Source organism: Cyprinodon variegatus, unplaced genomic scaffold (genome assembly GCF_000732505.1).
Source record: "Cyprinodon variegatus isolate N-32 unplaced genomic scaffold, C_variegatus-1.0 Scaffold282, whole genome shotgun sequence".
Taxonomy (NCBI): Eukaryota; Metazoa; Chordata; class Actinopteri; order Cyprinodontiformes; family Cyprinodontidae; genus Cyprinodon; species Cyprinodon variegatus.
This window is the reverse complement of record NW_015150735.1, coordinates 823,852-835,698: the sequence shown is the minus strand read 5'-3', so window position 1 is coordinate 835,698 and position 11,847 is coordinate 823,852. Positions and strand designations below refer to the sequence as shown.

Below are 11,847 nucleotides of genomic sequence, written 5' to 3'. Positions count from 1 at the left end.
GAATTCTGAGATTAAAGTCAGAATTCTGAGATTAATGTCAGAATTCGGAGAAAAAAGTCAGAATTCTGACTTTTTTCCTATACTATGCTGAAATAAAATAAGAAAATCAGTTAACTTTTTTTTTTTCCAGTGGCCCTAATCCTCTTCCTTAAAAAACTACTTGGAGTGTAGATGAAATATTAAACCTCAGAGCATCAAAGTCTATAAAGTCCTACTAAATAATATTCAAAACACACATTTAAGAAGAAAGATGGCAAATATAACTAAAAGGGAACTAATTTATTTGAAATATTGATTTAGAACAGTAAATGTGTATGATTATTGAACCCTCTTAAAGGTGAGATAAAACACTAAAACTACGTTTTATTTTGTTGAAAATATTCCCGATGAAACATAAAAAAACACAAAGTATCCTAATAGTATTTTTAGGTTCATTTAAAAAACGTTTGTGATACTGTTGAGTTTAAAAACAAAAACGCCTTTTACCAGATTTTAAGAATTGTGTCATTTTATCAGCTTCGTTTCTATAAAGACAACTACAGCTGAAACAAAGCGCTGCTGTAAACGGCTGCAAACAATAAACATACATTATTCAGGCGCCTGATGGGGATGAATGTATATAAAATGTTAGGTTGCCAGGTTCACCGACACAAGACCTTCAAAAAGAAACATTTAAGGATTTCCATCTGTTTTCTGACACTTATCCGTCGGAGACACCAGAGGGCTGCTTCCTGTCTGCTTACAGGACCATTTAAACTCTTCAATTAGACAACGACGGGTTCTACGTAAAAAAAAAAAAAAAAATCCTTTTTCACAAACTTCCAGCAACTAAATGATCAAACCCTGTTAAATAAACATAAACACGACTAAATGTAAATAAAGCTGAACATTTTAAACAATTCTATTGTTTTTTTCTTTTTCAAACAGGCAAAAGTTCAGATTTAGTTATGTTTAAATACTCTTTTCTATAGAAATCAGACTCCGCTTGTTCTTTCAAATACTGCAAACTTGGATTACCGTTAGAAAGCATGAAATGAATAAATAAATAATATTGATATTAATATTTAATAGAAATGCAACAAATTGTTGTGGCCCCTGAGTGATTTTAAGTAGACATTTTAACAGTAAAAACGTTAGGACACCGCTGTCCTACGTTCAAATGTCTATTGCAGAAAAAAAAAATGTATCGTAAGATAAATTTTATTGATAAATTTGCCAGTTTAATCCATAAAGATGAATCAAGTTAAGCTTTTTATTTTTCCTTGTCATTAACTCACGTTACATCAGGGAGGCAAATTCTAACCTATTACCTCTGATGAAGCTACTGACCGTTTAGTGATAGCTAATGCAGCTGGAGGTTGTTTTTATACCACCTTTAATTTTTATTCATTTAATTTAAAGTGATATTTTTTATTGACGTTCTGCTCTCTCTGCTTTTCCTCATGGTAGCTTCATCTGGTCTGTTCCTGTTTGGCTGTGACTCCATCCTGGAGAGAAATACCAGCTGTGCTGCTGCCATCAACACCTTAGTTTATAGATGTTGTTTTTCAGTGTAGTCCTGTTTCTCTCACTGTGACTGGCTGGATGTGCTCTTTTCATCCTCTGGCATGGGAGCTGGCTGGACGGGTCGCCTTTTACAGCTGCTTTTTGTATCTCTGCTTCTGCAGCCTGGTTCTGCTGGAGGTTTCTTCCTGTTAAAAGGGAGTTTTTCCTCTCCACTTTCGCTACAAGCATGCTTAGTGCGAGGGATTGCTGAGGAGTCAATGAGTCGATGCAATCAACTGTTTTTTCCTGAGATAGAAAACTTTAAATCAATTTGACTGTATGATCTGGTTGAACTGCAAAGTTCTTTAAGATGACATGTGTTTTGAATTTGCGCTATATAAATAAACTGAATTGAACTGGAAGAAATTTAAAAAATAAGTTAAAATGGAACCATCAATCTAAATATACTTGGCATTCATTAAAACAACCTCAGCAAAGGTAAAACTGTTAATTGGTGGGTCTGTTTCGTTCTTCTCCTGCTTGAAGGAGTAGAAACTTCAGGTGTGTTACTGCCACCAGCTGGATAGGAGTGGAACAGCAGTAGATTCCTATTAGAAGTTTGTAACTGTGCTTTTATTTTACTGTAAATTCTTAACTTGTATTCTAACAGATGAAACACCAGATGGGATTTTTGTATGACATGACAAGAAGAAAATACAAATTCTTATCTATATCTACGAATTCAAAAATGTTGACACTTATCTAACCCCATAGAAGCTACCTTTAACAGCCTGAACTGTTTCCAGTTTTCCCTGAACTGATAAATAAATTTGCGGAGGAGAGAAGCATCGGTACGATTCATTTCCTGGGTTGTGTCCAACCAAAAGCTGATCAATAAGATTTCAGTACCTGGCTTGTTGACAGGGGAAGGAGGGAGGAAGCTGGCAGGCATGGACCTGAGGCGATCGTTCTGTAGTGCCTCCATGAAAGGCTCCTTTAAATGCCCTGCAGGAAGAGGAGAAAGCAGGAACACGGGAGGTCGGTGACTTGGATGAAAGCCCACAGGTGCATGCTGGGAACAAGCATTTCTTTTTGGAGTGAAGAGCGTCCATTTATCAATGCAACACTGAGTGACTGCAGCAGTCCGGCCGGACCTCTGTCACGGTTATTGGAGCTGCTGCTTTGATATTGTAGCTTTGATATTTCAGCTGAATAACAGAGCAGACTCTGAAGGTCAAACCCTGCAGCTGCAGCCTCCCTCTTGGTGCTCACGCACTAATCTGCATGGGTTCCTCAGCAACAACACCTCATGATCATGATGTTCAAACTTGATTTCAGATATAAAGGTTATTATAAAAAGAAGTGACTTGAGTGATATTAACCTGGCAGCTGTGGGTATATTTTCTCAGCCATGTATCCTGGAAGGTCCCGTGGCATCTCCCCTCTGATGTCTACAAGCACCCTGGTGTGAGAGGAGGAGATCTGGTAGATGAGCACCGGGCTTGGATTGGCCAGCACCAGCTCGGCGTGGTTGGCCTTGAACTGCGGACAGTCCTGTCAGGAGCAGCAGAGGAAACATTTTGTTACTGTTCCTACAGCGCCTTGCAAAAGTCTCCACACACCTTTCACTTATTTTTTCCTTAAAGGTATAGTGGAGGATTTTCACCAATTTAAAAAAAAAAGACCCTCCCTCTCCACTTAAAAAAAAAAAATGCACATGCCCGACCTCGTACCCACTCTAAGAGGTAACGCCTAATAAAGGGTGATAGAATGTTTCTATAGGGTATCTGGTGCTGGTCCTTAAGGTCTCTGAATAGGGTGTGTAACATTGGTTGGGCTGAAAATGACATATTTGCTGTTCTATGAGCCCTAATGCAGCCTGGTTAAAAGCCCTACAATGAAACGACAGGTTTTCTTCCTTTTATGGTATGATCATGAATATTTAGATGAGCTGTGCTCTGATTGGTTGGTTTACAACGAGCGAAGCTGCTGAGCAAAGACGCATCATAGCAACAAGCACTCACTCACTGAAACATCAAATTGTTGTTATGGTAGGGTGACCAGATGTCCTCTTTTTTCCCGGACATGTCCTACTTTCATACCTAAAAAACGTCCAGGTTAATGGTGTAAATATCGGTAAGCAGAGACAGCAGTTAGGGGCCCACAACCTCTTAGGGGCCCCGTCACTGACACCTGGGTGGCCCCATATGCAATTGTAGACTAGGACGTCTCTTTGTAGATGTAATGGTGCGTAAAAATCCTCTTAAACCCACCTGATACTAGATCGACTGACCGGATCGTATTTATACCCCAACACATGGGAGATTTCAACATGATAGTGAGCCGTTTAAACACGACACCAATAGCAAAGCAGACAGTGGTACTTTTAATTACTGTTAATAAGTGTTTATAGTTCATTAGATGGTTGGTAAAAAATAAACTCCTATCCGGCTCAGAGGGGATCGAGCGTTTTCTGTTGCAGCTCCAAAACTTTGGAATGGATTGCCACAGCACATTAGACAGGCCACCTCTCTGTCTCATTTTAAAACTCTTCTTAAAACCCACCTGTTTTTCTTTGGCTTTTGACACCATGTAGAGTGTTGATTTTATGTATACACATGCATATTTTTTATCCTGTGCGGGCAGCGCTTTTATTTTATTTACTTTTATTTATTTTATTTATTTTATCTTTTTGTGCAGCACTTTGGAAACCTTGTGTTTATTGAAATCGTGCTATATAATTAAAGTGGATTCGGTTGAATTGGATAATATGTTTCAAACCGAAATAAAGATCTTAAAAGAATTATGTATTTGAGTATTTTATTTTTTACACTACGAACCCGACCCGGTAGCCTGGACAATGGCAGCCCCGTGCTTACCGAAGCGTACCGTCACCAGACCGGTCCAGTCAGCGGACATGGGCCTGTTCCACCCCCCCAATAAGGCAAGGCATCCCTGAATTCACATCAATTTGGTGCTTTGGTGCCTGAATTCGTCCATTTCATCCACTGAGCTATCGTTATTAATCTGACAACATAAACTCGGTTTTGCATTCTATGACTGCGTGCGAGAACGTGCACAAACCCATTTCTCCTCATGCATGCTCTGTTTAAAAGTTGCTTTTTGCATCAATCATTCAACCTCACTTTCCAAAAGATTTGCTGAGAAATGCCGGGCTGCAGAGAATGACCTCCCGTCTCGTACATTTATGAGAAAACGGATTGAAATATGAATGAAAAGGGAACTTTTAAAGATATTCTTAATGTTTTCATATTGTTATGCTCAGATGACCTAAAATTTAAAGTTTTGGTGGACAGATAAATGCCGAGAAACTCCTTCCCGCCGAGAATCACCTCCGCTGTGAGAGGAGCGTGCATCGCCCTAAACTGAACTATACCTTTAATGTATTATAATAGGACTTAATGTGTTGGAAAATTCTATAAAACTGCCTTATAATTCACTGCTTTAACCTCTCAAAACCCACCGGGTCGCCAGCGACCCGTTTTAAAGTGTTTAGTTGCTGTAGTTCCAGTAAGGCAGCCATTGACCTTAATTATACAGGAAGTGGCCACAGGATAACCACTGCTTATTAAAACGAGCTCTTATCAGATGTAAGAATTAAAGATCTGCAGCTACTTTTAGGCTGCGTCCGAACATCTGCCCTAACTCCTAAATCCCTCAATCACTATATAGAGTGGGGACTACATAGTGGACTTTATAGTTTACTGACCATTCGGACAGATGATCACTTCTTTACACTCCCGTTGGTCACGTGACTCCGCCTCCCCGCACAGTGCCTGCACCATCTTTCTGTTATTTGTCGCTGCTGTTAGGTAGTGACAGCAGGCTGCTGTGACAACAAATCCCATAATGCTTTGCGGGGGGAGCTCTTCTCGCAAAGCATTCCGGGGTGTATCTGCTCATGAAGTGACCTTGAATGATCACTACTTTTCAAGGTGCATTGTGGGAAATTTAAAGTCTACTACTTGTTCATTCACTTGACGTTTGGACACTCATCTAAAATGGCGTAACCTTTGTATAGAGCCCTATATAGTGATTATGGCGGACATTCTGACAGGCTTAATGAAATGATTCACTAGGTTAGTGCTTTCCAGCCCAGAAAAGCTCGTCTCTGTGTTGATCTTTCCTACCTTCATGAGGCAGCCGACAAAGTGAGAGGAGATGCGAGCTTTCCCAGAGACCAGACTCTTTCTGAATTTGGAGAAGCAGCCGTCGGCCACCACTGTCAGCCCAGCGTGCAGATCCTGCAGGACACCATGGCAAAGTTAGCGCCCTCTGGTGGGCGAGTGGCAAATGTAAGGAAGTTACAGCAAAGACACCTTGATGTCTCCAGTTTCTTTATCCTTGTACTGGACTCCAGTTACACAGCCGTTTTCCTCCAGCAAACTGGTCACAGTGCCTTCTAGTAATTTGACACTAGGGGGCGATATCACACAGTTAGAAACACTTCCACAGGCTTGATTTTTAAATGTTCATCAGCTATCACATAGCTCTGCCATTAGTGAAGCATGGCACACTGTTCACCACATGACTCGGCTTACTTCGGCTCAGCCATGGCAGCCCTCCGTAGCCCCATGATGAAGCGGCCATGATGGAAAGCTCGTCCGCACTGAACGCTTCCCTTCTCCTGAGGATAAGGAATCTCCACCTCCGAGTGGCTGTCCATGTCATGGATCACATAGCCGTTGACCTGGTGGGCGTCCAGTCCTTCCACCGAACCTGCAGCCAAACACAAAGCAGGCAGATTTTTTTCCTAATATGTTTAAATATGAGCAAACCTTTTACAGTTTAGCTGCCCTTGTTTCTTGTGGTTGGAGAAGTAGATATTTTGGCTTTGAAAGAAAATAACCTGATAAAATCTGCCTTTCTAAAGAAATTTCTGAAAGAGTTTTTTTTCCTACCTTTTTATACATTTTTTTATTTTCTAAATTCATTTAAATTACTTGAATCTGTGTATTCCATGACTTAGCAATATTTTATTATAAGATGGAGAACCAGTGGGGCCATCCCAGTCCAGCACGTTGCTAAGGGCTTTTAAAACCTTTAAACCCAAGTGTATCATATTTGATACATGAGTTTTTGAGACTTCTGCATCATCAATGGTTTTTCTTTTTGCATACAGTGCACAAAAAATGTTTTAAACATTATATAGACTGCCTAATGTATCAAAACTGATGCAAATACATTATTTGATTTAACTTATGCAACATTTATGTTTTAATTTGTCAGAAAATTCGATGACCCCTCTAGTAAAAAAAAACAACAGAATTTTTGTATCAGTTATTTCGTGGTCAAGGCTTCAAATGATTAATCCAAAGTGTTCACCATAAGAACAATGCTGACAGGAAGGAAGGAAGTAGGAAAAGGAAGCAGGAAGGAACTATTGTTAGTTCATATAGCTTAGAACAGGGGTGGGCAATTCCAGTTGTTGGGGGCCGGTATCCTGCAACTTTTACATCCATCCTTGGTTCAACACACCTGCATCATCTGGCCGAGTTATCTCCTCAGTAGGCAGTCAGTTACTCCTGTCCTCTCAATTAATTACTTGAGTCAGGTGTGTTGAACCAAAGGCAGTGGCGGTTCTAGACCAAATGTACCAGGGGGCCAGGAGGGGGCCAGTGTGTTTTCATTGGGGCCCAGAAAAACATGAAATAAAAAACAGGGCAAGGGATTAAAATATATTAAAAGAGCTTCACTAAAGTGAAATTTCTAGTCAATTTAGTTTAATTGAAATCCAATGTTATTCGGTCAATATGCATCATTACATAATTTAGAATATTTTGTGTATTTTTGACTTAATTTAGGTTGAAATTGCCATTTTCTATAAAATCGGAATTAGAAATAAAGAAAAACTGATAAATTCAGCTGTAAAAATTATTGCATTTTTTAAAATTTGTAAAAAAAAAAAAAAAAAAAAAAAAAAAACATTTAGCGGATGAAAAACCTGGATCCTAAGCTATCACCTTATTGTTTTAAAATAATTAGTAAAATAGATTTTGTGAAAAGAAAAAAACTGAAATAGATCCAAAGACCTTTCAGTAAGCATGTCTGTTCATCATTAGAATATCTTTTAAGTATTACGTCTTCAGTGCAGGGGCCATAACAGGGGCCAGGACATGATCTACAGGGGCACTGGCCCCCGTTGGCCCCTGTCTAGTACCGCCTTTGGTTCAAAGGCACATCTAAAATTTGCAGGATGCCGCCCCTCAGGTACTGGAATCACCCACCTCTGGCTTAGAACCTATACGTTTTACCACAATCCTTTGCATGACAGGAAGAAAAGGCACAGATAGCTTATTGACTTTAAAAAAGCACATTAATTCATCACGCGTAACTCTGTGCGTCACTCTAACGTAACGCACCTTATATTAGAGCCAACTTGCGTTTTTGTAGTTATTTTTTGTAGCATTTTAGATCCAATTCAACTAGCATCACTCATGATGATGCCTCTACTGTAGGAAAATTGTAGGAGTTACGATTTTCTGCATTCGGATGGAGCTCGTGTTCATCAGGCTGGTAAGACGGAGAGGAAAAAATCCAAACTCTTGTTTTGGGAGCTCCTGCAGCAAATCGATCAAATCTCCACGAACAACCATCAGAGACGATCTACAGGTCTACTAATTCCTCTAGCTTCACTACCCACCATAAGTTAAATACAGTTAACAGTGGATATTTAAAGTTATTTCACCTTTCCTTACATATAGATTACCTTTTAGTTAGTCTGTTTTTTTTTTTACATACATAAAAAGTAAACCAAAATATTGTAACCTACTAACAATGCCCATAAGAACACAATAAAAAATGAAAAAAAGCAATTAAAACAGAAAAGTAGAAAATTTAAGCACAGAAGAAAAAAAGTTTTAATTAATTAACATGAAGTAATTAACAACATTCCTAATCTTGATGTCTCTGAATTATTGTATCTTAGTTTAGTGGAAGTTTAACCTTTTAAAATGATCCCGTCCCGTTAAATTATGACCCGACTCCCTGTCGATGAATAGTTTCTGTATATTAGCAGGACATGTGATCAGTTCTCTCTGTGATTTTACCAGATCTGTATATCTGAGCAGCTTTGATTTAGAAATAATCAATTGTTCTGGTCATTCTATCCAGCCCCATAAATTCATATTTAGTATATTACATTTTAATACTTATTGCCCCAAACCTCTGTGCAGTAATTTCATTTAAAAAAAGAATAATGTGGTGGCAAAGTGTTTATTTTAATATTATTTCATTTTTATTTTATTTTATACTTTGAAATACTAGAACTTGCAAATAACTCCTTGTCTGACGGCAAACACCAAATCTTATAACCCAACAGTTTCTCACTATTTAAGTAGATTTTTTACCAAGTATTTAGTCTTACTTGGATGATTACTTCTACTTTTACTTAAGTAGAAAGAAGTCAAACTAGAACTTTGCTTAATTGAGTACTTTTCATTACGCTGGTCGGGCTGAAAGGGTTTAACAAGCAGAACGGAGACGAAGGAGATGGAAGTGACAGGTTCATTACAACATCTAGAAAGATCTGCTGGGTATTTATAATCCAGAGCTGAGGAGGTTTTTTCTGATATAAAGAAAATCCACAGCTAATAACTCGCTTTGTTCACAGCTGTTAACATTCAGTGGACTCTGAACTTTCCTGCAACATATTTCCCTTTTTTTCTTTTACTGACATTGAGAAAGTTAAACAGTCAGTGCTCCTATGCTAGAAGCAGGATGTGTGCTTCACTGTGTCCACAGACAGCCTTGTCCAATCATGAGAACATGGCGGACAAATTCCTTTCCTGGCTGTTTAGACGAGTTTTCCAAAATTGTCTGGCTGTGATATTCCTATCCCATCTTAAGAGGTAAAGACTATATACTGTATCTTATTGACTTCTTATTAGAGCTAAATGCGGAGTTCCTCAGGGTTTAAAGCTGGAGTCTCCATTATTTGACATCCATATGCTAACACGCGTTTGCCTTATCAAAGAAATAACACAAAGTGTTACCAATAATATGCAGATGAAACATGAATCTAAATAAGAATCCCACCAGGAGACGGAGATCCAATTCACACTTTGATCAAATGCATTTTCAGTTAAATGAAGATGAAAATAGAGCAAAAAGGAAATATTAAGAGTCAGCATTCGGCTTTAAATGTGATGTAATGTAAAGGTATATATAATAAAATATCCAAAGCAGAAATCTCTGGTTGTTTCTAAACTCTGACCTCAAATCAACCCTGAAGTCAAAACATATGAAGTAAATGGCTGATGTTAGAGAAACTTGTCCAGGATTTAATTTTTTTAACAGTAACGCTGTTTTTACTGGTTTGCCTAAAATTAAAACATTAAACCAGTGCAGATCGTTCAGATTACATGAAGAAAGTTGACTGTTTAAGTCCACACTGTCCTGTTTGTCACAAAACTGATTTTTAAATCCTGCATCTGGTTCATAAACCTCTGTATGATCTAAGGTTCCCTCTGATCACTTCCAAACCAACCAGAACCTGAGGTCGACAGCTTCATCCCTACTTCCTGTTCCCAGAGGTGGATCCGGATGCAGCCAAGCGGCGATCAGCTGGTGTTTTTCAGCAGCTTTAAATCCACCATTTTTGATCCTGATGTACCTTATAGATTTGATGTTTTTTATCTTTTATTTCATAAGGACTTTCTAATTAAAGTATTTTGTCTGTATTCTATTTGTCTACATTCTGAGCCAACAGAAATTCATTATGGGCTTTTTATGAACTTTAAATCCATCTAGGCATAATCTCTTCATTCCTTTAAATTAAAAACATTTTATTTGTCTGCTTTTTCTGTTTTCTACAACTATGCAAATGAAACATGTAGTTTTTGTTTATTATTTCTGTTCTTAAGCTCTTTTCTTTATTAATGCATTTAAATTTTGTATTTTTTTCCATATAAAACACTTTGAGTTGTGTAAACCTGCTTTGCCTTTCTGTCAAGCATTGAGAATAAAATCCAGATGTGAGATCTGGACCATGTGGAGAGGTTTTCTCTAAAGCAGGGGTCTCTAACCAACCTTCCAGTCCCAGCTCTCTGAGGGCCCTGAACCCCCCCGGCTGCAGCAGCTCCCCCACTATCCTGTCAGGCTCCCTCAGGTCCCTCTCCACCACCGTCACCCTTCTCCCATCCCTGGCCAGGACAGCCGCCATGGCTGAACCCAGGACCCCGGCCCCAACTATCAGCACATCTGGCTCCGGGCCCTCAGAGGAGCCACAGATTGAGGCAGACTCTGAGGTAGAGGACTCTGGGCCAGCTCTTCTTCTTGATTTCTTATTCTGAAAAAATAAATAAATAAAAATGCATCTCTTCTCAATATAAATTCTAAACTTGAAACATAAAAATCTGTATTTTTAAAAAACGAAGCTCAGAAAATAAATCAAAGAGAGGAGATCTAAAGAATGACTCACCTTTTTAGTGTTTGCTGCTTTTTTGCTGCTTGGTTCTGCAGTCTGAGGGACTAAGTGGCTGATAAGAGGTAAAAATGACAGAATATTTAAAGGCAAATAAATGATCCGAGAAACTGACAGTTTCTGACCATGAACAAATCTGAGGTATGAGATCAGCAGTCCGGCTGTGAGAAACAAAGCTGCTATGAAGAGCAGCTCCTTCTGAGCCAAACTCAGCAACATGTTGGACTTTTTATAAAGATATGTAAAAGTTGCAACTCCCAGGAAGGTCCACATTCTGTAGAAATATTTGTTTAAAAACGCTTAGAAATTTTAAAATAACAAAAAATAAAAATATTATTCTGCCTAAAAAAGGAAGGGAAAAAAAAGGATCTTTCTGTTAAAATGAAAATAAATAAGGATCCCACAGGCAGCGGCTGGTGGCGGACAGCTGGAGAGATGCTGGTGAATATTTAATGATAACAACAGACAGGAAGCTCTCTGATTGGCTGGAGCAGAACTCTGTCTGCTGCTCCCATCCACCCTCCAATCAGCGATGACGTCAAGGTGAGCAGAGCTCGCGCTCAATCCTGATTGGACGGCGGGACCAACACCAAACCTTCTCTTGGTCGCTGATTGGACGAACGCCGGACAGGTTGGTAGTATGATGTGATGTCAAAGGAAGGTGCGCTTTTTATTTCTTCCTCTTTTTTTTTTCTTTCCTCGAAGCAGAAATGAGTGAATAGATTTTTAAATCTCTGTTATCAGACAGGAGGTCTCACTCTGTCACTCAGGCGCACCGGCTGGCTTCAATATAAGAGCCAGAAAAAACACAGAGTGGGAACTCTCTTTGTAAAAGTTCATGAAACACCAACCAGAATATACTGGTGAAATAATGCACTACTATAGTGACAGGATTAGTTTCCTGCTTTTCATTTCTT

The 11,847-nt window shown here is 39.0% G+C and overlaps 1 protein-coding gene across 1 annotated transcript in view; it reads right to left on the bottom strand.

The window, feature by feature from the left end:
* Nucleotides 1–11,341, bottom strand: part of sqle (squalene epoxidase) — a 20,785-nt gene extending 9,444 nt beyond the window's left edge. The window contains exons 1-7 of the mRNA XM_015383332.1: nt 10,928–11,341; nt 10,537–10,795; nt 6,048–6,225; nt 5,826–5,922; nt 5,637–5,750; nt 2,868–3,039; nt 2,395–2,490 (exon numbers count right to left, since the gene is read on the bottom strand). Of these exons, the coding sequence (XP_015238818.1) occupies nt 2,395–2,490; nt 2,868–3,039; nt 5,637–5,750; nt 5,826–5,922; nt 6,048–6,225; nt 10,537–10,795; nt 10,928–11,203 (1,192 nt within the window). The 5' untranslated portion in view covers nt 11,204–11,341. The remainder of the gene's footprint in view (nt 1–2,394; nt 2,491–2,867; nt 3,040–5,636; nt 5,751–5,825; nt 5,923–6,047; nt 6,226–10,536; nt 10,796–10,927) is intronic.
* Between the last annotated feature and the right edge of the window lie 506 nt (nt 11,342–11,847).